Genomic DNA, 25641 nt, shown 5'->3' with positions numbered 1-25641 from the left:
AATATTCTACATTCCATTCTCTCCAGTTTAGTGCATATTGTTCAACCTGTCCAACTTGTAAGAATGAAGAATTTACCTGCCTGCATGGGCTCCTCAGAGATTTTGGGGGAATCTAACAGCTTTATCTGACAGGGTAGAAACAGAATAAAATGTTTGGAAAAGGTTTACCCGTTTCCAGAGAGCACACTGGTGCTCTGGACATCAATGATCCAGCATGTGAGCTTAGATAGCTCAGTCCAGCTGAGTGAATATATTGTGGATTCTTTTCTCTGCAGGCCTAATGTCTGATCCAAACAAAATCCAATAGCTTCTGTCTGTCGTGCTGGTCCCACAGATCAACACAAACCATTCAGCAGAATTAAAGCTTCCATTCCAGTGACCTCCAAAAATCATTTAATGGTTTTTGGGACACTTTGTTGTTGTTGTTGTTGTTTGGGTTTTGTTCTTTTTTTTTTTTTTAAATATTAACTGTGTTGGTCGTAAAGGTTTTACTTCCAAAGCTTTTTTACCCTGGAACAGATCTGGCAGGGCTGTGGCCCTGAGCCAGTTGCTGGGCTGGTACTGACTGGTTGTATTTCCAGTTGACGTCAATTTACCTTCCGGTTATCACATCGAGTTGGCTTTTTGCTCTGGCATTGCATCTTCAAACAGCTCTCTTGTGCTTTCCAAAGGACTGACGCAGGCTTTTTGGATTCCATATCGAATTTCAAGCACCAGTTTGCTCGTGTCTCTCAGCCCAGACACCTCCATGCTCTGCCTTTATTTGTCGTTGAGATTGTCTTAGTTAATATCAAAGGTGATTGACGTGCTCCGTGCTGGCTGCAGCCATGGAAGGCTGTAAGGATTCTTAGTGTGGCAGATCTTCAGGGAAGCAATTCCTGCCTGTTTTCCCTCTTCCTTGGGGATCTGTTAAATTTAGGAAGGACCAAGCTGAATAGTTTTATCCCCAACCCTGTGCAATAGTTCTCCTGGAGACCAGACCTTCATGTTTTCTGGACTGAGGTGTGGGTGGTGTTCTATACCATTACAAACAGAGTTTCCCCTTGCGGTGAGGTTTGCTTGCTTTGTAATAGAAGTAATTCCTTCTAACTTAGTTAGACAAGTCTGTTCAGCTGTTTGGAGTTGGATGCCAAGGAAAACAAACAGACTGTTCTTGAAACTTACTTTGGCGTTAGTAACCAATTTTGTTTAAAGTAGCATGAATGATTGATGGTAGGAACATACCCCCAGATTTTCATTCCATTGCTGTGAATTTTAGGGATGCTAATAGGATTATATTTTCATTTCACTTTTTTTATTATTCTGAAGTGAAGTAGATGCCTGCAAGTAACAAGTATTGCAGGGGTGCCTGTTTTAGTAGCCACAGGCTGTGTGCCACTAATTCCTCTACCCACAAATGCAGATCCAGTTCTTTTTCACTGTGATTCTGCTTGAAATCACCGAAACCCCTTCAGTCAGTTCAGGGTTTTCTGATCAGTAAATCTTGTTCACTGACTGTGGATTAATAGCCCTGACACTGTATGGTAAAGGAGAGTAGATCCCCAGAGCACGTAGAATTTTGTCCATGATTTAAGAGATTAAAGTTGTATAAAAGTGTCATTTGTTGGTGTAAAAATTCCTGGTGGCATGGGTGTTCTCTTTCTCCCACAGATTTTGGTGATAGTTTAAAGCTGTAGGCTTTTAAAGAGAAAAAGATGGTCAAAATAAACATCAAGTTGAATTCCAAGTTGTGTTTAAGGAAAAACGGGTTCTATTAAAGCACAGAAACATCAGTAGATCATGTACCAAGCTAAAATGTTGTTCCTTGAACACTGCAGGAATCATACCCAGAACTTTGCTGCTCTTAAATGGGTTACATTAGAAATCAGGATGATACAAAAAAAAGTCCAGTGCTTTCCAAGTAAAGGAGAGCAAAAGATGACTTTGTACATGGAGAGTCAGCGACTGACGAAGCTCAATCCCATGATTGTTGTAAAACAGATACCAAGCACAAAGAAAACTTGCAGTATGTTTTTCTTGGAGCATGGCAGGAGAAAGAGCAAGGACCTGGAGGCCAATTTGAGGCCTGACTTGCTTGTAGACCCAGGCTGGAGGCCCCTGTTCAAGGCTGCTTCATACTTTCCATTCTTAAAATCTAGTCTTTAATAAATTTGACAGATAAAGCCAGCGGGCTCCGAAAGTATTGTTTGAGTCTGCATTAGACTGATATTTCTGGGAAAATTCAAGCCCAAATGGGAAAAATAGTTCTAGGAAGGAGCTAAGAAAAGCCTGTTTCTCTTCTTCATGTCCTGCTGTGATTCTTTGTAAAGCCTCAGAGCCTGAGTGCTGCAGGAGCAGAGGCTTTGGAGCCAAGGAGCCTTTAGAAAAACAGTGTTCAGCCTTCCCAATTTCAGTGATGGCTCCATCCTCAAAGAGTTTGAGCCTCTCTTTGCCTCTTTGAGCCTGTGCTGAGAGTCACCAGCCCCAGAGAACTGGGCAGAGCTGAGGAGCTGGTTTGCACTGTGATCTGAGCGCTCAGTTATGGAGAGGGAGGAGGAGGAATTATGTCTGATTCAAACAACCTGCCAGGTATCCCAAACAGGAGTTACTCATTCCCCCCCTTAACCATTTCAGTGCTGCCAAGGCAGAGGTGTGCAGCAGATATACAAAAATAGATACAGCTAATACAGCCTTATTTTAGTTCACCAGATCTAGTTTTCTCCAAGGGAACCCCTGCTCAGTTCAGAAGGTGAGTTGGATCTCGTAGAGAAGTTAATTGTATGACAAAGGAAACTTGTCTTTTGAGTGCAGGCTTAATTTGGAATGGATGAGGCCAGTGAGCCAGAGGGATTGACGGAAGAAAATGGGTGGTGTGTGATTAAAGCAGTTGGATGCTTCTGCTGGATAATTGAATTCTGGTCTTGCCTCTGTAACAGAGTTGCCATGTGATGTTAAGCAAATTGTTTTTCTAGGTGGTCATTAACGGGGTGTTTCATTCTGGTGCCTGATGGGAGAGACCTCAGGTGTGATTTGCTTGAGGGCTTTGCTTTTCTGTGAATTCAGAAGTTGTTGCATAACATTATTTTGAAAAATCAGATTCTGTTAGTTTCAAGGAGGGGACCCAGAATTAATCAGACTTTGAAGTGCTATTACAATAACATTTAATGTAAGAAAACTGAAGGAGTGGTCTTGAGTAAGCAGTAACCATCCTATGCATTGGGAAAGAAGGTATCCTTTGGGAGAACATCATAGGGTTAAACTGGGATAATAATGCAAATGCAGAGTGAACCAATTTAGGCTTAGCACTGTCTGTAACTGATGTTCTTAACTTTTGTGCTTGACTTATCTATCAGAAAGTGCTTTTTAAATGCGAGCTGAGACATAAACTTAATGTCAAGCCAAACAAACAACAGCCCTCAAGGTTAACTGAAGTGCAGTGTCATCAGTGAAGAAGGAAACAAGATACTTCTGTCCAGCTTTATGGGGAAGAAACTTGTAGCCATGAAAATCCATCCTGCCTGGTGCCTGCATCCATTCCAGGCTGGAATACTTGGCATAAGGTCTTTTCAGTGGATTTTTAGTCTCGGTTCAGCAAATTACATGTTGGATCCTGGTTATATTCTCTCTTAGTAGGGCACCTGAGCCCCAGCCTGGAGTGTGGCTTTCTGCTCCCAGCGGGAAGGCTGCTGGCATTGCTGTGGGAGGAGAGGGAACCTCTGGAATCACGTGGCATCCACCTTGGCAGCAGGTCCCTGAGGCAATTGTGTGGGAGGGAAGGGTGGCCAGGACATGGCATTTGCTCTCAGAAGCAGCACAGATTTAGCCACGGGTTTTATTGGAACTTTTGGAGCTATTTCTGCTGGGCAGCTGTTTGAGCAGCACGTTGCCGATTGGAAGCCAAGCAGCTCTGGGAAATTAAGCTTGCAGGGAAGTACACGTGGAGCGTTGCAGTCACTCGTGATTTGGGATGACCAGGCCTCACACTCAAGAGGAAGCTTAATCACCCTCTCCCCCCTCTTCTGGAGTTTGTCAATCTTCATCTTTCTGACCTGTTCTTATACCTTCCCAGGACACCCTCTCCAAAAGATGCAAACTCACTCCAGCACACCACAGTCCTTAATTTAGATTGCTTTTGCCCTTGATGCCACGTTGAAACTGATCTTGCTGATGTGTTTTTGTGGCTTCTTGCACTTAGTTGTAGATTTACTTCTTGTAGCAGCTTTCTGCAGTTGTGACTTCTGGCAGATTCCTCCCTGGTCATTGTTCTGTGGGGGCTATGCAGACATGACTCCTTTGAACTTTCTTCATAGAACTTGGTTTTCAGACCACTACATTTTTTTTTTTTAATGCTTTTTTCCTATGTTGCTAATTGATAGAGGGGCACCCCAAAGTGGGTGCCTTATTGTAGAGGAGACTTACAAGCCTTGATAACAGAAGGAATGCTTGATTTATTGGAAGATCCTGCTCCTTCTTTGTGCACTTTCTATGCATTTGCCAGTTTTACAATAGGATGACATTGATCTGTTATAACTCTTAAGTGCATTTTCACAGAGCCTCTGCACCTGTTTTTGTATCACTGATTTATGTTGATTTGCACGTGGCCCTAATGAAACACACCTTGATCCATCATTTCAAGCTGGATTTAGTGGAAAAACAGTGGGAGGGCTGCCTGCTCCATGCTGTCAGTCTGCCTGAGTGTGGTCTAAGGCCTGTGGGCTTGGTGATCCTGCCCTGTCCTGCCAAGCAGGTTGTGACTGAAGACCCAGGATGGTGCTGACCCCAGGGCACACATGAATCACTCCTGATTCATGGCTCCCATTTTCATGTCAAACCACTGATGGCCACCCACAGAAAAGTTATTTGACCTGTTTTCCTTTCCCTGTTGGCTAAATCTGGGTGATGCCTTGATAATTTGCCTTTAAATATCATATAAAAGCATCAGAATTCCTATGGAAGTCAGAATGGACAACGTCCATTGCCAAGTCCCATCCGTAGGACCTGCTGCCTCATAAAAGAAATCAGATTGATGTGATACAACTTGTTGTTGCCAAACTCACATTGGCTGCTACTCATCACCTTCTCCACTCTTTCATGCCTTCAAATTGTCTGTGTTCCCATTTTTTCTTGAAATTGAAGTGAAACTGGTGGATCTGTAATTCGTGGCCATTCTTTCCACTCCTTCCCTGAACGTATTTATCCTGGTTCTTCCCCCCTCTTCTCCCCTTTGGGCTTATGTGCTGAAAAGACACGCAGGAGACACGAGATTCGAAGCCTTTAAGACATCAGCTCGTTCCTTACAGGAACATGACAAAGCACTAAGCTTTGCTACTCTGTGGGTGACTGAGAACAGCAGCTGGGGCAGAGGAAGGTCCTGGTCACTGTCCATCAGTGAGATACTAAGGGAGATTAAAACCTTGAATGTGTTACTTAAAACGTTTGCACTCGTGACTCTGATGTTCCCAAAGAAGTTTTATTTTTAATTAAAGAGATGCTGCCTTAAGATTGTGATTCCAGCTTCTCTGGCAGTTCAGAAAGGTTGATACCATTAGAAACATGGAGTGTTTTGTGTTGGAAGGGACCTTAAAGACCATCCAGTTCCAACCCCCTGCCATGGGCAGGGATGCCACCCACTAGATCGGGTTGCTCAGGGCCCCATCCAGCCTGGCCTTGAACACTTCCAGGGATGGAACATCCAGAACTTCTCTGGGCAGAGCTTTCTGTGTGCTCAAGAAGTTCATGCTGCACTCCAGCAGTTCCCCTGTTTTTGTGCTATCTAATCCCTGCCTGCTGAGCCTGTACCATGTTAATCCATGGGAATGTTACTGCGTGGAAGAGACTCTTCCTTCTGCTCTGTGGTACCTGCCAAAGAGGCAAAAAATTATATGTAAAAAAAAAAAGAGATTTTTAGAGCTCTCAGTCAAGTACCTTTCATTGCATCAACACTGCTCTAATTCTAGGAAAAACCACCCAACTTGTGCCAAGGTGACAAATTGTATTGCTCATGTGAAAGTGCCTGCTGCTCTTATTCATGTGTATGGCACAGCAGTTCTGAGCACTGTGCAGAGAAAACACAGCAACTTTAAAGCCACTTGGACTTCTATGAACCTTTTGGGTTTTTTTTTTTCCTGTGTGGTTAATAACACTTTTTTCTTTCTTTCTCCCTTCACCTCTTCTGCAGTTTCAGCTTCTTGCCTCAGCATTATTTAAGTCTGGCTCGGATTTCACGACTCTTGGTGAGTATTGTGTGTCAGAGGAATTACATGATGTTCCATTTGATAATTGCTATTAGTTTCTACTGGTTTTTCTATCAAATATTGTAGTTCCTATGAACATTGTAGGCCCTTTTTCATTTTGAATATGCAAAGTGCCACTACCCAGACATTTGAGAGGTTATTTATAGTGACCAGTGTCCAGTGCCTCAAGCCCATATTTAAAACATCTGTCAACATCAGTGGTTTTAAACCAGTGCCTCCTGGGATCATTTTGTGTGTCTTAATACATCTGATCCTTCGCTGTTACCCAAGTAAACAGAAGCTTTGGTCAGAATAAAGCACCTCCTGTCATGTCACTTTGGACTCTCACAGCATGGCTGCAGCTCTGTTTGCTGTGATAACTGCAATTCCTGGAGTAGTTTGGTTCGCCCTGTTCTTTGCAGAACGAGTTCTTTGGGCAGAATGTCAAGAGCGAAGAAAACAGTGGCGTGAAGGGCTGGAAACAGGCGGGCTGAGCCAAAGCCATGATTTGTTTCGCTGCTCTGTCCATTTAACTCTTTTACAGAGCTCAGAGATTAATCCTGGGAGGGCAGCAGGAAGGCTGTAGGCACAGCTTACATCCTTGTGGTGCTGCGTTGTCCTCAGATTGCTGAGACTCTTGCTGAGAGTTTGGACAACTTCATTTTTTTTTTCTGGAGGCAGAATTCCCAACCTAAGGAACTGAGGGAAGGAAAAAGCCCACCGCACTGTCTGCCCTGCTGGATGAGGAAGCTCTGCAGAGCTGGCGTGGTTTGGAAGACATCTAGTTGATCCCTTGAAATTAATTTTGTTTTTAAAGAAAGCAAACAGATGTTTCAGAAAAGTTGGATTTTTTTTTTGTAGCGTCACGAAGTGGTTTGGGTTGGAAGGGACTTTAAATAAGTTCATCTCATTCCAGACCCCTGCCACGGGCAAGGACGCCTTCCACTAGACCAGGTTTCTCCAAGCCCTGTCCAATCTGGCCTTGAACACTCCCAGGGATGGGGCAGCCATAATTTCTCTGGGCAACTTGTGCCAGTCTTTCACCACCCTCAAAACCTGTCCCTGGTTTTAAGTGTGGTAGAAGATGAATTAGTTGTTGAATCAGATCAGTGCTTTTATCCAGAGTTTGGCTTTACAGATAGGATACACATGTCAAGCAGTGCTTCTAAAATAAAGCAAAAAACCCCAGCCCTCCTTGATTTGATTAACTTGGTTGACTTTGATTAACTGAAGAGTGAGTTCACTGAATTAGAAAGCATTCCTTGGAGATACCAGCGATGGAAGTAACACAAAGCAGAGGAAATCATTGTGTGCCTGCCCTATTGTTCTTGCTGCTGATGGTTTTAGTGTGATGATTTGGATAAACAATGCAGATCAATCCCTCCCCTGTCAGGAGGCAGCATTTCAGAAACCCAGTTTGCAAAGCTCCTTTGTGCCAAGATGCAGCCAAGGTCCCCTGTGCAACTCCAGTGAGTAAATACCTGACTTGAGACTCCTACCCATCAGCAGGGCTTGTCTCAAGGAAAACTCCAAGCAATCCTAGGAGCTGTTCTGGTTATGGCAGTGAAGATAACGAGGAAGGCCCGAGGACAGAAGAAATGAGGCACCAAATAAAAATAGCTACACAGATTTTGTTTTCTGGGACATCAGAGCAGCATCCCCCCCCTTCCCCCGAGAACTCCTTCTTCCCCTGTTTCTTCAGGGCTGTCAGTGAGCTTGACAGGCATTTGCTTATTACTTTTTATGGCATTTTGATTGCAGTGCTGGCTTGGGGTGACGTGATCTCTGTGTCTCTGTGCACACAGCAGTGGGGTGCAGGGCTGGCAGCCCTGTTAGTGGAGGCAGAAGTAGCAAACTGTTAACATCGATCCCAAGTGGACAACTGGGCTGTTCCACGGAGCGTTTAGAATAGTGAGAACTGACTCAATTTCCCTGTTTCTTCCTTCCCCAGGATTTTCAGATGTTGACCACACGTATGCCCAGAGAACTCAGCTGTTTGACACGCTAGTCAACTTCTTTCCAGACAACATGACCCCTCCCAAAGGCAACCTGGTGGACCTCATCACGCTGTAACGGAGCAACCACTGGACACGTGGCAGAGGAAAAAAGCATCCATTTTCAGTATTTTAATTTTTTTACTGCATTGATTGACTGCTGGGATGAAGTTAATATAGTGACCCCTAGGTGTTTGAAAGGGGTTTTATACTTGTATGGTGAATCCCTGGAGCTTTTTCCTTGGAGTAGGTTAATAAAATGTAACTGACGTACTTCTGACTAAATATATATATATTTTTTCTGACTTTGGATTTTGAGTTAGCAAATGTAAGATGAAAAGGTGGGGGGAAAAGAAAAAAAAGAAATAAAACCCAGTCACGTAGTGATCTTTTTGCCTGTGGGGGAAAATTGAGATTTGTGAGTTGTCTGGGATTAAAGATGATGGGTTTTATTCTGGGTTTCCTGAGGAAGAGGGGGGAGAAGTTTTTCTTTCCTCATCTGTATCTTGTCACAATATATTGCTTTATGCTACAACTCCATCCTCAGCAGCTGAATAACTTGCTGGCAGGACACTGGCACACGTTGAGGTAAAAGTAATTTATGTCTTGAGTCTTGTAATCTTGTGTCGTGGGGAGGCGAGCGCGTGTTACAAAGCGTCTGTCTCCTCGCCCCAGAATCGAGCTGACAGTCGTGTCTAACTGCATCTGAGACTCGATCTAAACCGAATACCTACATCCCTCTCTTCTGTTCTCTGGAGCCTTCCACTTAAGCCTGGCAGGCAAGTGGGAACCTCAGAGAAACTGCTGGAAAGCGGGAGAACGGCCCCTGTTCGGGGATCGCTCTCTCTGCTGCTGTGCTCTTCCACTGGGAAACCACAGGGGTCCTCGGCGAGCCCGGCAGAACTGGGTCTTCCACCACACCCCCCCCCCCAACAACCTCTGCAACCTGACCCCGGGTTGGGTGTAGGGTTTCTGAAGCAGATTGTCTTCGTTTCCGTGTGCTTCTGTGTGCGTTTGTCCGTGTGTCCCCTGTGCAGAGCGTTGCTCCCGGCAGCTTGTCTCCTTCCCGTGCAGTGCAGCTCACGCACTTGTCAGCGCACTTTAGACCTAGATCTGAACGTGAGGGAGGCCTTCCTAGCATAAATCTCTTTGGAAGCCAGCTGATGCATACGTATAGAAAATATATTCTTCCTCCTCGCTGAAAGCCTTCTTTCTAAACACCGTAAGGGCTTGGTGCTGCACTGTGAAGTGGAATGAAGGACACGCATAGCCAGCTCTAGAAACTGTGCATTTGGTGTCAGTGAGTGTTCAGTACACACTGGCACATGTAAATATTTATATGAGACTGCAAAGCTTTATGTCCAGCAGTGTTCACGCCAGCTGGGTATCGTTGCTGCACCCGCTGAGGCCTCGTGGCCCCTGTTGAACTTGATGGAAAATCCTTTGTGTTGCAAAGATGGACTCTTGAAATAAAAGAGTTGGTCAAGTGTCTTTTTCAGAGCTCGAGTGTCTGCTTGCTTTGATTGCATTGTATTGCCTCTTTATCATGTTCTTTGTGTGACTTTTGTAGTCCTGCTACGTTAGAAATAAATTTAAAAAAACTCATACTAATGTTTAATCACTTAGAAAGGAACAATATGTCAGAGGCCGGGCTTTGCTTGTCTGCAGGGAGGACTGTACAAATGCAGTGTTTTTAACCTGTCACTTGAGACTGTTCAGACATTGTACACTTCAGTGGATGGCAAATCACATGTCTGGGGAAGACTCCACTCGGTGAAGGAAATGAAATCTGATGAAATCATTTCTTTGGAACGTGGCAGGTTTTTTTTCCCAGTGATGTGGAAAGTTTTACGTTACCGCTGGGCTTCATGATGTGCTACCTGTGCTGAGGCTTTGTTAACTAATTAGAGTTTATCCAGTACAAATGTAGATAACAGAGGAATATTCCAGCTGACGTGTTGCTTCCATTGAGGTTGAACTGATCACTTCTAATGCAACCAGCCAAAATGCTGCAGCCCTCTAGTACGTAAAATTTGAGTGCTGTTGTGCTCCCTTATCACTTGATCTCACTGCCTGTGTGTCCTCCAGCTTCAGTCAGATATTGAATGCTTTTTGTGACAGTTCTCTAATCAGCCAGGCTCTTCATAAATTTTTATGTGTGTCCACCTTGGGTGACCACGCGTGAGGCCAAAAGGTAGACCTAGCTGGAGCAGACGGGAGGACTTTAGGACTGCCAAAAGCCGTGAACGGCGTTGGTGGTGAGCGCTGCGTGGTGTCAGGTCTGATTTGTGTCAGAGAAATTCGATCCAAACTCCCTGTCCTCTGTGTGGGGGTGCCTGGGAAACCTGGCAGCCTTGGCTCCGTGTTTTGTAGCACCGTGTGAGTCGATGGTTTGTCTGAGGTGCTCCTGCAGGACTGACGGTCCCAGCTAACGAGGGCCCTTCAGGATGATCAAATATTGACCTGGCTTTATCCTGGGCGGATCGATGTGGGCTCACACCAGTGCAGTTCATGGATGGCAGCTGGTGATTAACCAGCAGAAAATATTTGCTCAGCCTCGGAGTATTTGTTGAGCAGCAGAGGCACCGTGTGGCCAGAGAGGTTAATCCAAAGGGAAAAGGCTTCTTGTGGCTTTGCCAAGGGTCTTTCCTTCTCCCGTGTCCTTAAAGCTAGGAGTCAAAACTAAATGATTTTTTTTTTTTTTTGCATTGGTGTGTGCTGCACTACCTGATTTTAAAATCTAATCAAAAATTCTTGAGCAGTGAAGTACAAGTTTCCTTTCAAAGTCAGCCAGTTGTTGTCAGGCAGCGACACGGAGAGTTTGGATTTAATTACGTGCAGATCTTTAAAGGCACTGGTGATATTCCAGGAAAGCATTAGATGTTCTCATTACAGAAATCCCGAAGTACAAACAGAAAAGAAACCCACTGGGTCTGAAAACAGCCACCTGAAAGTGTTTCACAGCCTAGTGCATGCCAGGTTTATAAACACACAAGCTGTGCGTGAGAAGCCTTCAAACCTCACCATCACTGCTTGCAGGCTGTGTCTGAGGCTGCTTTTTAGCTTAGGCAAGACAAACATACGCTATTTGCCTCTACCATAGGTTGTAAGGTGACTTTGTGTATGAACTTGACACCACATAATCTTTGCACTACAGTAGTTCTACCTGTAAATTCCGTGTTAACCTGTAAATAAGGTTATTGCAGAGGAAGGCGTCGTTCCTTGTCAGGGAGGGACTCATTCACGAGGACTGGGGTCTTTAAAGCCAAAGTTGCAAGGTTCTGGTAGGCCTTTTAAAGCTGGAGGAAGTCGAGTGGGATAAACTTGATACAGACATCCAGACTTCAGTCCTGTTTTAGCTTTTTTAATATCCTTTGAGATCCTTGAGTTTGGTTCTTCACTGACAGTGGCCCTTACGGTATCATTCAGTAGATCATCTCTTTGGAAAACAGGAAATTATACTTTATATTGTTCCTATTCTCATTTTCTTAGAGAAATAAAGCCCTACAGAACTGATTTGTTTGGTCACTTGGATTAGGTAGAATTAAGTTGAGTTTGTTTATGTTTGTTTTACCACAACCCCTCAAAGTAGTCACAAGGTAGAAGTTCTTAAGAGTTCTCCCAAAATGACCTCTCAAAGCAAGTGCTGCTCTTGCAGCATAACCCAGAATGTTTTCATGTGGCAGCAGGACTTTCTTAGATGTTGATAAAAGTTAGGAGACCTTAGCCACCTTCTGGCCATGCTTTTTTTGAGGATCCCGTTGATTAATATTGATCCCAGGCAGGCCTGAAGGGTGATGCAAAGTGTTCACTGAAATTAACTGTAGTTTTTATCTTCTGTCTCTTTTAAAGATATTTATGATCTGTTTGTTTTTGTCATCTCTTCCTTTTGCTGAGGAGAACAGGGAAGGAGAACTTTGTCGTGGAAAAGTTCAGTTTGCCCTTTCCCTGGCTATGTAGTAAAGGCAGTCAGATCCAGTTTCTTGAATAAACACCTGGAATTTGGTTTTTGTTTTGCCCAGGATGGCTCTGTGTGCACACAGGAATGCCCTGCCTAGCTCAGGGATCAGGCTGAAGCTTCCTACCAGAACATCACTTAGCAGAATCTTACTCTAAATTTGGAAAATCAGTCTGGGAACACCCAATTGGAAGAGCTTTTCTAAGGTACTGCCTTGTGCAGTGGCAACTGGAGTGAAAGTAGGGAATTTTCCTGAAGAGCACAGAAAAGCTTCCCTTTGTGAATTGGAGTGACGGGGTTAAATGAAATTGCTGAAACTTTTTTAGTCGCTGATTGTAACAACTTAGCCTGGAAATTTGGTGATTTAATGACTAAAGTTTAATGACTGAGGAGTCAGTAAGCAAATTAATTGGACACAGCTGTTTGCAGGAGGGTGGCAGAGGTGTGGGGGCTGCTGGCCGGGCAATGTCGCAGCTTCATCCTTGTGTTCCTTTAATTGGCAGCCACGAGTGTCCGGGTCTCCATTAGCTGTGTCTTCTTCCAGCAGAGACTCCTTCCAAAGCCGAGTAACGAGCCTGGAAGTTGTGTTTTCCACAGGGCTTTGGGGAACAGCTGTTTTCTGAATCACTTTCCTGACGTGTGCGAATTTTTCAAGGGGAGTTTTTCGGTGTGACGCGAGTCGTGCGTTGACCTGGCCCTGCTGTGCCAGCCTGCGCTGGGGAGCGATGGATTCAGAGCAGTGCCCTGAGCAACACCTGAAACTTGCTTTGCTGCTCTTGCTGTGAGAAAGATGAGCATTAGTGCTGCTCGTTTCGAATGCAGGAGAGTAACACAAACATTATTAGTTTTCCTGCTGCCTCCTGTATTTCAGAACTGAGCAAGAAATACTTTTGTAGAGCTCATCGGGTGAAACTTTTCGTTTGAATTACTTCTGTGCAACCTCCACCCCTGTGCAGGCAGTAATTCTGTGCCACTTCTGGGAAAAAAATGGCAAAAAAAAAATCATTAGATACGATTCCATTCGGTCCCTTCGTTTTTACAAGTGGAAAAAATGTCTTGTGAAACCTTGAGTCCCCCGTGAATGCTTTGAATTTTAGCTTATTAGTTGGCTCGGAGTTAAGGAATGTTTGGCTATTGTCAAGTGAAGTCCTGACAGTAAAAGCAGTTTCATGTTATGTCTCTGGAAGTGCTTGTGTTGTTTTATAGCTGTATTTATTCCAGAAACAGAAGTGGGCCCATTTAAAAATTAAAATTATTGGTGTTTTGATTTAGGGGGAAGATTATAGAATCTCTGAGCTTGGCCTATTTTAATGAGTACATGTGATAATTTGGAAATGGGTCTTATTTTGTGAAAGGAGAGTTAAAGGACAACTATATGACTTGTTCTTGGTCTAGATTGTAGTAGTATATAAGCTGTAAATACTGTTGAAATGTAAATGTGCTGTCAGAAGCTTGTTAGTGTATCTAAAACTCCTGTGGGAATGGGAGACTGTCATGGAAAAGGTTATACTGGCAACGATTGGAGTTGTGGTAATGGATTATAGGCAAAACCCCTGTTTTACTGAAAGCCTCTATTATAATGAAAAGTTGGAGTGGAAAAAGTAGGTTTACTGTACTGGAACCATGATAACAGTCCGTGGCTCAGCGCTTGGATCAATTGACTCCAGATGCTTTTGTCTGTAGGCAGTGGATCCAAATGTGGTTTTGGAGTGGAAGCCAGTTAATGACCTGCTTATTGCTGTTGGAGAGTCCCCCAGGAGCACCTCGCAGGGAATGCCAGCAGGTATCCTTTTGGCATTCCTGGCAGAGGTCAAAGAACTGGCTGGAGTTTGGGATTATCCACGTGTGCTTTGGTTATATGTCTGTGACCCTGTTTGCGTGGGTTGGGTGTAATTCCAGCTGTGTGGCTGAGGTGTTGGAGACCTGCAAAGGCAGCATCTTCCCCAGCCACAGATCCTGAAGGTAACACATTGCTGCTGTCTCCTTTGCTTTCGTGGACCAGATTTGATAGGGATGAACTCCAGGCACTTGCTGTGACCCAAATTCAGTGCTCTGCTTCCAAGCCACTCGCTGGAGCTGCTGTCAGTGGATCAGCTGGGTACCCTGAAATCTTAATTTGTACTCAGTGCAGACAGGACTGTATGTTGTCCTGGCTTCCAGCTGTTTGCTGTAAGTCAGCACAGCTTTTTACTGATGACCTGGAGACTGTGAGTGCTGTCAGAAATCAGTCAACTGTTCAGCTGCAGCATGGCATCACAGTTCATTCCTGAAAACAGGAATGTGAGTGAATGGCTCAAAACTGGCTCTATCTGCTTAGATTTTTTTGGTTTGCTATTAATTTGGAAGGAAAATCTTATCCCTAGCAGACATGATGGTGAAAGCATGGTTCCTTGGCTATTCCCCCATTTATTCTGACTTTTCTTTCCCCTGTGTGGCTTTTCACTGCTGTTAAAATGCCTTCAGACTTCCATGAGTTTAATGGATACCAGCTGAAGAATTAGAGGTTAGAACCACGTGGTGGTTGTTGAGGCAGCAGTTTCTCCGTGTCACATCATCCTCCAGTTGCTTCCTTTGCAAAACTCCTTCCTGCTGCCTCTGAGACAGTCAGGGAGGATCCTTGTGATCTACATTGTTCTTTCCAGGGATGTTTTTCGTCTTGGGTAAGGACAGGGAAGTGTGGCAGCTGATTTCCCACTGCAGCGTGATTCACTTCTGCCCCTCCATGAGCCCTCATTGAGTGCTGTCAGAAGCCTTCCCTCCTGTCTCAGGGTTTGTTTTACTTGGCCCCGAGAGGGTGGCAGTTGTTCAGCAGGAAGGAGAAGGGTGATGATACCAACCCTCAAGTTGTCCAAGGTTCCTGCACCTGCTTTCATCACCCCAAATCTTTCACTGGTGGGGGCAAGCAGCTGGTATTGGGGTGGGGGTTTGGTTTAGTTCTGCAGAGTAGCTGGGCAGAGGGAATGGGAAGAGAAAGGTGCTTAGGGATAATACAGCAGTGGCTCATGTGAGTAGGTGTGCAAGATGTGCTCTGTCTTTGTGGAAGGACTCTGAAGACTCTTTAACAAGCAGTTCTGCTGTTTGCACCCGATTTTTTTCCTGTAAGCTGAATTCCCTGGCTCTTTTTCCAATGGAAGTGATGCAATACCAGGATCTTGGGAGTCCTGGGGCTTCACCTCGAGCCTGAGCCCCCTCCACCCCAAGGACACCAGAGAGACTCGTGCAGATTTTACTCTCTCCCCAGTCCCTCCCTCCACAGCGATGGGCTTAACTCTGCTCCAACAGCCCAGAGGTGGTGCAGCACCATCAGCTCTGGCTGCCTTCAGAGATTGTTAAAACCTAAAGATGTTCTGAGCTTTCTGGTGAAAGCTGCCAGTGAGATGAAGGGAGATCATGTGCTTTTTAATTAATGTGTGAGGGGGGGGAAGGCCAGACCACAACAGTGGCTCTGGTGGTTGCAGTCATCTCCACATCCCAAATACCACTGGATAGGTTTTTCTCCCCAGTGATGCAGCACTAAATAGAGAAGTGCTGCAGCAGGGTCTGTTCCTTAAAGAAAACCCTCTGAGGGGTGAAAAGTGATATTTTTTTTTTTTTTGAGGTTTTGACAAAAAATTCAGCTCTCAGGGGGGAAAATGGAAAACTATTGTATTGCTGACTTGGTTTCCTCTCTTGTCTGCTGTGGTCCCCGGGAATGCAAACTTGCAGGAGGGAGGGAATATTGCCTTCATCTCTCCCTCATCATTCCTATCCCTCCTCCCCTCCCTCCCGTTGATGTTCAGCTGTGTGGAACACTTTTCACTTCAGAAGCTGCTGTGCTGGGTATTGGAAAAGAAAACAAGCCCCTTGTTATTAGTAGCTGTTACTATAGTAGCTGTGTAGTAGCCGTATTTTCTGCTCTCTTTCCAGCACACCCTCCTCCACAGCAGGAAATGAGGGGACAGTGGAGAGACCATAAGCCAGAGAAACGAGCTGAATTACACAAACAAATGTGTTTATGGGAGTCTTGAGCCTTGGAGGCCCCGAACTGCACAGACCACTTTGCTGAGGGGCAGAGAATCAAAGTCTGTGGGCTCGTTCCCTGTTAATTGGAGATGACATTCCCGTCCTTGTGGGCTGGTGGTGGTGTGCATCTCGTGCGTTCCTGTGCTGAGATGTGCCGTGCCTCGTTTTGGAAGTGCTGGGCTTAGCTTTGCTAAAATGATCCCTCTTTGGCGAGTTGATAGCACAGACAGGATCTGGAAAGCTTGGGGTCAAACAGCAGTGAGCTGGCTGGGCAGCATCACCTGGCTGGGGTGGGTTTTTTGGCTGCTTGTTGAGCTGTTGCCTCTACCCTGATGGTAGCACTGTACTGTGTGGTGGTTTGTTTGTCTGGACCTTCAGTGTTCATTAGCTCGTCCTCTACACCCCTGTGTGGTCCCCAAAAGCTGGTTATCCCTACGTAGTGCTGGAAGTGTGAGTGTCCACCCCTTGTCCAGAGTTTGGCCCTTTTTGTTCTGTTTTGGCAGCCAGCTTGAAGCATTTGCCTCTCTGCAGCAACCCTGCAGCCTCTGGTGTCCGTCGGAATTCCCGCTGGTGTCTGTCCTGCAGTTGTTGTCTCGAACACCGGAGCACAGGAGAGCTGAGCTGAGAGGTGTGGACAGCCCTGGGCTGGGAAGGAGCATCCGTGGGGTGATGAACACTGTGAACTGCTCATGTGTTTTAATAGGCAAGTTAAATATTGACTAGTCCTGTGTTGAGCCCGTGGTGGTTACAGGAATCATTCCTGGACTCCGGTGATTCCCCATCCCACCCTTTCCTTTACGGATGATCTTTGCTCAGCCCGGAGTGTTAATTTTCTTCCTTGGCATAAATCATCTCTGATGATTTCTGGGTTGGTGTGTGAGCCCCATGCTGTACATAAATGAATGAGTGACACGAGGAATATCTACAAATGTAGTTATGTTGTATGTAATGTACATAAGGAGAGAATGTATTTTGTTCATTTTCTTTCTTAATAAAAATGTATATGCCAGCAAGGGTGTTGATTTAAGGTCTGTTTGTTCACACATCGCTTCTGAGAATGGGAAAAAGTGTCTGTGAAGGTCTTGTAGTGGTGGAGAAATTGTGAAACCAGTGGTGCATTGTGTCTGGCCCTGTTCCCTGACACCACTGGTGAGTAGAATCGGTGTCCCATAAATCCAGTGTGTTCCTAACATTTACAACGACTTTTATTGAGGAGGAACATGGAGTTAGAACATGGGCTGCTGCAAACCACTGATTTTTTAAACCTAATTTTGACTTAAACCAAAGTCCTTTTTTATTTCTCTTCTTTACATGAGCAGAAACTTAACCTGGAACAGAATGTTTTATTTTGGGCTCTTGCAGGCAAACAGAGATGAGCTGCCCACGCTGCTGCTGCCCTCGAGTGATGCCATTCCTGGCTTACAGGTGTGTGAGGTTTGATTCCCTCCTCCACAGCCTGACCTGAGAGTGAGGAGAGCCTGCAGACCAGGAGTGAGCTGGGATGAAATGCAGAAATAAGGATGAGCTCCCTCTCCCTTCCCTCCGTGAGCCTGAAGGCACCAACAGCTCAAACAAAAGCTCTGGCCGTGGTGGGGCTGCCCTCACCCACATCAACCCAACATCCCCCCCCTCCGAGTCATCTGTTTTATAAATTGAGTTTTTCACCACTATCATACTTCCTCCTGCATGGGAAAAGTACCAGGTTTTCCATGGCTGGCTACCGTGAAAGCCTGGGTTGGTTTTGCTCCTGCTGGTCCAGTGTTTTCCCCATGTAACATCTACAGAGCAGAAAGTTGTGGCTCTGGAGAACACGCCCTGCCCTGCCCACCCCCTTCTCACTCAGCCCAGAAACGAGTCTTTTACATAAGAATGTTTATTGACAGAAATACATGATGCTTTCAAAATATATTTGTAGGAAAATGCAAGAATAATCTCTACAATCCAGTTCCTCAGTAAATTCCAGTGTAAATCAGACTCCTGTCCCCGTGAGAGATGCTGCTACACAGTACATAAGAGCTCTAGTATATGTGCAAGGTTCAACAGGTAACCACCTTGGGAATTAGGTTTTCCTTCTCCAGTCCCTTATGGATTATGACTTCTGTGTGTCCTCTGTAGGCAACAGTCACAGTTTAAACCTCATCAGTTGGATCATGGCACTGAGAGCGGGAGATAAAATGGTCCTAAAAGTATTTACACGTTCCTTGTGAATCTGAAAATAGAAAAGTCTCTTGCAAGGACCTCTGAGCTGCTTGTAAAACTCTCTCCCAGAGGTAAGAGCAATAATCTCTTTGTACAATGTGTGTCGGATGTTAAAGCTGTGTCGGAGGAGAGAAGAGGAGCGAGGGGAAGGGAGGGAGGAAATGCCTTTATTTATTATTTTTGGTCTAACAATTATGGCTACAGCTACAAAGGGAAGGGTTAAGGCCAAAAATGCTCATCGCTGCATTTCCTACCTGATTTTTGTTTTGTTTTGTTTTGTTTTCCAAAAAAGAATGCTCTCAACATAAAAAAAAAAAAAAAAAAAAAGTACTATTTTCTTTTCCTGTGGAAATAGTTCTTTAAATAGGGGAAGGAAAATCTACTATAAAATATTAGTGGTTTAAAAATATGGTGTCTGGAAAAATAAATAAATGTACAATTCCTATTCAAATATAAATCACTATAAGCACTTGCTGAGCAGTTCACTGGTCCCTGCTCGGGAAGATTTAAGGTTACTTGATCTCAAGCCTTTGTAGGGTTCTGCTGGAAAGTCTTTGGACCTGATTTATTAAAGCACTTTGGCATCTCTTTGCCGGGAAGGGGGAATCTTTAGGCACATGCCAAAGCCCGAGAGGTGTTTTCCTGCTTAGTGTCAAATTCTGATCCCCTACCAGGCTGGCCTTTAGCTTTTCCTTTCTTTTTTTCTTTTTTTTTTTTTTTTTTTTTCCTGTATTTATTTTATTTCCCCTCCCCTCCAAAATGACTTCCCCGTAGTGCAGTGCACAGGTAAGCGAGGTGTGCAGGATACATCGCTAGTGAATAGCAGGAATATTTACATACAAAAATAGAAAGGTTTTGAACACTGTCAGACTCTGCCCTTCGGTGCAGGAGAGAAGGGGGAAGAGCCTCTTCTGCCTTCTGCCTGTCCTGGGGCTGAGAGAATCACCCCGACCCTCTCCTTCCTGAGTACTCCCGAGGACCAACCCGACCTGATTTCTCCAAGCTTCCCATTGCTTGGCTCTGCTTTTCCCACCCTTCAGGGCAGCCGTGGGAGTGGATCCCAATCGTGTTTGACTTGGTGGCAGAGCCCGAAGGGAACCTCCCTTGTTGTGCACGTGGTGAGTGCACAGTTTGTGGCAAACAGGGGAGAGGGAGGGCTGTGCCTGGACACTGCTCTGCTCTGCAGCTCCCCTGGTTTGCAGGGGGCTTGGGACAGCCACCACCCTCCTGGTGGGAGGTTTGCTCACCCAGGTGACCTTCTGGTCCTCCCCTCTCTTTCCCACGTGCTGGAGGATAGATCCCTGACTCCACCAGGGCTGAGCTGCTTCACCGGCACCAGTGCAAAGATGTGAAACTCTCCCCACCCTTTTAGAGCCACTCAGGAGCTGTGATGGGGAGCAGAAAACCAGAAACAGCCTCAGTCCAGCCAGGGTTTGCTTTTCCCCTGTATAGACTTCAGCAGAGGGAGACCTGGATGACAAACCAAGGGCTGCAGGACAGAGCTCAGTCCCAGCCTCGCTGCTGTGCTGGAAGTTGCTTTGCAGGTCTCTGTTACTTTACTGGCTTGTGAGGAAGAGCTTCAGAGCTTGGGCTGAGCTTATAAACCTCAAGGGGAGGAAACACCAAGGGCTGTACTGGTGGAAAAGCCTGAATGCCACCAGTCTGCCTGGCCCGTGCTGCTACTGCTGCTCCTTTACCTCTTCTGCTGCTCAGGCAGGAAAAATCACAAACCATGGTGCGGCACATCACCCACGGTCTCCTGCAGGGTGGATGAAGGCTGTGAGGTGCTGCTGCATAATTCCTGGAAGGCAACTGAACTTTCTGTAAGGAAATGCAGCACCAGAGATGGCCTCCTGCACCACGAAACCCCCAACATCATCATGCCTGGTGTCGCTCTTGATCTCTACACCCTTCTCAAGAGGGACGAACTCAAGGAATGACTCCCTTTCCTCTCCTTCCCTGTGTCAACCCATCAATACAAGAAGCTGCTGCACCTCTCCTGGTCCCCACATGGGTGCAGAATCTGTTCCACAGCCCTGGGTGACAGGGCCGAGCATTCCTTGGCACTGCTGCATCCCTGCCATCCTGCTGGGTCCGGATGCACCCGCCTGCCCACGGCACAGCGAGGGGGCTCTTGTGCGTTTTTACCCGGCGGTTTCTGATGGAAAGGATGTAAAAACTGGATTCAAAAAGAACAGGCTCTTCCAGCTTTTTCCACTCCATACCTGGGTGCTGGGGAGGGCAGAGTGATGGCTAAACAGGGGGGTTTTTGAGCTGTAGCTTGCCAGGTGCTGGTTTGCTGTCGGATTTGCTCACCCTCCCATCCTATTTGCTTTATTTCTCTTCGGTCACTCGGTAGCTGGAGGACGCGGTTGGCGTGGTCGGACGTGGGATGGGAGGAGGCACCAGCAGCTCTTCAGGGGCAAAGCCACCCTGTTTGCCCATGGCTGTTCAGTTCTGGTGTGGTAGGTGGGTGGGGGGTGGAGGATGCTTGTCTTGATGTGCCCCAGAGGTGTCTTCTCACGCCCCTTCCTCTTCCGTCCTGCAACCCACGTGGTGGCACAAGGGACCATGATTAGTTCATTAAGGGATTTTCTGGGGTTTTTTTGATGGGGATTTTGCCTTATTTTGGAGCTGTGTGTGTGCGTGTGTAGAAGGATTAAGGGGTTTTTTTGGGGGAGTGGTGGTCGTTTTTTTTTTTCGCTTGATCGTGTTCTGCACCCTATAAATGCGTGTCCTCCTCCTCCTCCAGGTCCTCCTTCATGAGGGTGTCGAGAGGAACGATCCAGCTGTCCCCCAGCTCACCGTTGAGGTTCACCTTCTTCTCCTGCATTTCGGAGGAGGTCTCCATCACCTCCAGCGTGGGGTTGTCGTGGTAGCCGTTCTCCATGGTCTGCAGCTCCTCGGTCAGGCGCTGCTACGAGGAAAGAAAAACCCATAAACCCCACTGGAAAACACCTTTGGCCACGCTGTGAGTGTCACCCCGGGGCTGTCACCCCCCCCAGCCAGCCGTGACAGCTGCCCCTATAGATTTATATAACTACATGTAGAGACTTTCACAGTGAGGCTGAGGCTGGGGGGCAGCGAGGGGATAGCATGGAGCTGGCAAGAGAGAGACTCTGCTAATGGTGGGAGGGAGGAAAGAGCAGCCAGAGACATGTGGAAAACCTCCAGGAGCAGCTGCCAGCTTCAGCTTGGTCCACCCAGGACCTTGGGAAGAGGTTGAGTATTGCTGCCTTGCCCCAACCCTGCATCCAAACTCCTGCCTCCCTAACTCGACTCCTCTCTTCCCCTCCCCTTTCTCCCACCCTGTCCCTTTTTAGCTGTTTTATTATTATTCTCCTCCTCGACCCAGGGGCAGCTCCCACCTTGCAGAAGCTGCCGGCTCTTGCCCTTCCCTAAGCATCACCCCTCCTCATCCTGGAGCTCAGTGGAAACCAAGCAGGGAATGATGGAATCAAGCACTTTAACACCCTGGTCCTCTGATGTGCTTCAGGCCCCGACTCAGCCCTTCATCCCCTGGCAGACCCCCAGCCCATCCTAATTTTCCATCCACCTGGATTCCTTCACCCTTGTCCTTCCCTAGAGGGGTTCAGTGGGGAACTGCAGTCCTTGGTCAGCCCTTTTTGGGACAGCAGGGCTCTTAGTGGGTCCTTCATCCCCATCCTTCCCTGGAAGGATTCATTGGGAACTGCAATCCTTGGTGAGCCCTCTCTGGGGAATTTAAAGCTCTCAGTGGGCACCCCTGATAAAATCTGCCTCGATTTACAGCTTGATCTATCACAGTGCTCCTAGTAAATGTCAGGAGACAGGCGTGGGAGGGAATCCATGGAGAAGGAAAGGGATGATGAAGGAAAACCGCAGGGCTTGGCGCTGGCAGAGGGGCTGCAGAGGCGCTGCTGGGGGTCCCCTGGGTCACTCGTGGCAGGGGAGATGTGGGCAGGAATGGAAAGCAGAGGACACACCTGGGCTCTCCCAGGGGCTGCTTCCCTGTGGGATCGCTGGTCCAACCCCCAGAAGGATGGATGGATGCTCGGGCAGCGCTTTCTCCCGCCCTGGAAAGGCACCCCCTGGCCATGCAGCAAGAGGAAGGGGGATTTTAAGCTGGGCTTTAGTAGGCTTTAGTCCTGTTAAAAGCTACTGGGCCCTACCAAGCGCCGGAGGTGAGAGCTGGGGGTTGTTATGGATGCAGCTCCCGCCCCTCCGACCCCTGTGTTGGAACTCACATTAAAGATCAGGGCCACATGTCCATCATCAAACCCGGGGAGATCAGGGTGGATGTGCTGGGTATTTCCAAGGGAAAACAACGGGGGGAGGGGGAGGGGAAGGTTGGAGGGGAAAAAAAAAAAAAAAGTAAAATAAAAAAAATCTTTCAAGTCACTTTTGGAAGCGAAGCAGGAGGAAAATAAAATAAACCACCCAAAAACAAAGCCAGGAAGGAGAAATGTGTTTGATTTCTCAGAACTTGCATCCCTTGCTTTAGTGGCGCTACTTTACCCGGTGCCTGGTGGGAATTTACCTCCAGAACATCCAACTGGGACTGGTACCTGTTCCTCTGCACCAGGATATTTGAGGGACACAGATTTCCATGGCTAAAAATACCCTCTTTCTACCTGTTTTCTGAGCAGTATGGGGCAAGAGTTGTTATGCTGCTCCCTGTCCCTGCTGGGATGTTTTTCACCCCAGCCAGGGCGATTTCATCCAAGCGATGATGAAACCCCAAGGGGACCACTCCGCAGGTCAAGCATCCTCTCCCAGTTTTTCCCAAAAAATCAAGCCTTGTAAGAACAGACAATTCTGATGCTGGTGTTGTTGGTTTGCTCTTCCCTGCCTCCTGTGTTCACCTCCCTTACACTGCAAGTATCTGAAGCAAAGGCTGCCTTATCCCTGTGGGGCAAAGGTTGGGATCCCTGGGGAAGGATGAGCTGGTCCACAGGGAAATGACTTGAAATAGGATGCAGGGGTTTGCTTCTCCATTGGGAGGGTGGTTTACCCTGATTACATAATTTGATTTCATCCTTTTATTTTTTTTTTTTTTCCCCTCCCTTTCTGTTCCTCTCTGTTCTGGAGCCGAATCCTCAGCAAGAGCAGCTGGGACCAATGAAAACCTTGGTGCCGGTGCCGCAGGGTGTGGGAACGGCCAGTCCTTGCAGGTGGATGCTGCACTAAAATCACCCAAAATTGCTTCCTGAGATAAAAATTACATTATTTTCTTCTTCCATGTCCTGTTCTTCCTTAAATCTTGCTGCTGCTGCTCTGAGATTTGGCCCTGGCCCAGCTCTTGCAAAGGCTGAGCTGTGCAGTGTCAATGCCCTCCTGCGGACATTTTCCTTCCTCCCCCTCCCTGCACACAGCCTCGGGCTCCCTGGCACCCCTGGGAAGGCATCGAGGTGATTCTGGGCAATTTTTAAAAAAAATTTCAAGAATTTTTTGGGGGATATAGGTGGTTTTGGAGGGCAGGGGGTGGTGGGTTGAGAAAGCCTTTCTTGTCAAAATTACGAGCCAAGGATGCTGCCCAGCCGTGCTGAGCCCTGGGTGGCAGCAGGGATGGGTGCTGCTTGTCACTGTTACTTCATCACCAGCCTCTCCCATTCCTGCTTTTCATCCTGTCTGCTTTGCCCCTCAGGGAGCAGCTCCTGCCCCTCGGCAGCAACCCTCAAGCACCACGCAAGGGTGGTGCCCGCTGGGCGAGCCAGGATGTCTCCACCGGCAGAGATGGCAGCACTGGCAATCCCAGCCTCCTGGAGGGGGTGAGAAGGTCCCAGGATCCCCATCCCAACCCCCCTGCCACCTCACCTGGTCCTTCTTCTGGGAGAAGCGCTGGTGGCAGCAGCCGTAGATGGCAGCGACGAGCAGCAGGGAGCCGGCCAGGGTGACGATGGTGATGATCAGGGGGGTGCTGAACTCGTCGATTATCGCCTCCCTCTCCGTTTTGTCGTTGGTGGTGTTGGCGATGCCGATGCCCAGCTGCCACACGAGGGACAGGTCAGGCCCCTGAGCCACCCACACTCCCCCACCCCACCCCGGGGCGCATCTGCCGTGGGCAGGGACCCACTTACCGCCTCCAACTTGTCCTTCCTCTCCAGCTCCTGGAGGATGTTCTCGGGGTGCAAAGGAACTGGGGGAAGAAAGAGGCTGCAGTGAGCACGAGGCAGGGGGGGAAGGTCATGCCACCATCCCCTGGTCAGTGGGGTGATCCCATTTCTGGAGATGTGTGGGCATGAAGCCAACCCTCCTAGGTGCTTCACAGCCAGACAAGGAACCAGGATCTCTTGGAAGGGGGACAAACCCCAGTCCCCACTATCCCCCAGACCCAGGGGGTTGGGGGCATCTCCAGTGGGTGATTTATGAGCGAGACCAACAAGAGGCTGTTACCAGCTCCTTCAGGCCAGGCCAGAGCAGTGCAGGATTAGTCCCCAGTGCCTGGCTGCCTTGCCTGAGGTCAGGTGCTGGAGGCTGGACACCCCACCTAATGCCTTGGTTGGCCTGCTGATGAGGAAGAGGAGGATGGAGCTCAGGCCTTCCTCGCCCTCATGTTACAGCAGCAGGATGTCTCCATCTGCCTGGCATCCTGGTCCCAAAGCAACATTTGGGCATCCCACGGCTGAGATGGATTTCCCCAAAGGGCTGTGACATGGGCAAGAAACTCCCCTCTGTGGTCCCTTGGGGAAGGATTTGGACTGGGCACTGGATTTTTATCACTTGGGAGGAATTTTTCACCCTGGAGGCTGGTTTCCTGCCTTTAGGCATCGTGGATGGGAGAGGGATCTCTGGTGCCTTCCTTGGAGAGAAAAGCTCATTTCTGGGGTCTTCCGAGGCAATGGGATGGGACAGCCCAAGGAACGGAGCCCCTTGGCCAAGCTCCACCAGACCTGAGGGTTCTGCCGAGCCTCCACCTGCATCCCCGTGCCAGGGTCCCCATCCTGTCCCACTCCGGGCAGGAGGGTGGGATCATACTCACGGTGCAGCACCACCTGCACGTCCCAGCGCTCGGACTGCGGCCTGGGGGACAGCAGTGTCACCGTGCAGCTCTCCCTGCTGGCGTCGAACGTGTGCTGGCCCGTCGAGCACAGGCTCTCGAAGAAGGAGATGTTGGCGCTCGCCGTCCTCCACTCGGCCTGTGGGGACAGCGAGGGTCAGCGACTGTCCCCACACCCAGGGACTGCCCAGGAACACCTCGCCCCTTCAGCAGCGATGGGAGATGTCCCATCCTCTAAGAATGACCCTTCCAAGGGAAGAGTGGACATGGCGGTGTTCGGTCACAGGTTGGACTCAG

General features: G+C 47.6%; 2 protein-coding genes across 7 annotated transcripts in view; one reads left to right on the top strand and one right to left on the bottom strand.

The window, feature by feature from the left end:
- MKLN1 (muskelin 1) overlaps positions 1 to 17179 on the top strand; it is a 104241-nt gene extending 87062 nt beyond the window's left edge. For all 3 annotated transcript variants that reach the window (XM_050324080.1, XM_050324082.1, XM_050324083.1), the window contains 2 exons: positions 6158 to 6212; positions 8164 to 17179. In XM_050324080.1, coding sequence (XP_050180037.1) covers positions 6158 to 6212; positions 8164 to 8285 — 177 coding nt within the window. In that variant the 3' untranslated portion in view covers positions 8286 to 17179. The remainder of the gene's footprint in view (positions 1 to 6157; positions 6213 to 8163) is intronic.
- An 844-nt stretch (positions 17180 to 18023) lies between these two features.
- PODXL (podocalyxin like) overlaps positions 18024 to 25641 on the bottom strand; it is a 45543-nt gene continuing 37925 nt past the window's right edge. The window contains exons 5-9 of one of the 4 annotated variants that reach the window (XM_050324085.1): positions 25327 to 25483; positions 24425 to 24483; positions 24162 to 24332; positions 22592 to 22648; positions 18024 to 21282 (exon numbers count right to left, since the gene is read on the bottom strand). In XM_050324085.1, the coding sequence (XP_050180042.1) occupies positions 21088 to 21282; positions 22592 to 22648; positions 24162 to 24332; positions 24425 to 24483; positions 25327 to 25483 (639 nt within the window). In that variant the 3' untranslated portion in view covers positions 18024 to 21087. The remainder of the gene's footprint in view (positions 21283 to 22591; positions 22649 to 24161; positions 24333 to 24424; positions 24484 to 25326; positions 25484 to 25641) is intronic. The other 3 variants (XM_050324086.1, XM_050324087.1, XM_050324088.1) reach the window with 3 other exon arrangements.

This window comes from Myiozetetes cayanensis, unplaced genomic scaffold (assembly GCF_022539395.1).
Source record: "Myiozetetes cayanensis isolate MyiCay16 unplaced genomic scaffold, myiCay2020 scf3, whole genome shotgun sequence".
Lineage (NCBI taxonomy): Eukaryota > Metazoa > Chordata > Aves > Passeriformes > Tyrannidae > Myiozetetes > Myiozetetes cayanensis.
Note: the sequence above shows the minus strand (reverse complement) of the source record. Positions and strands in the feature narration are given on the sequence as shown.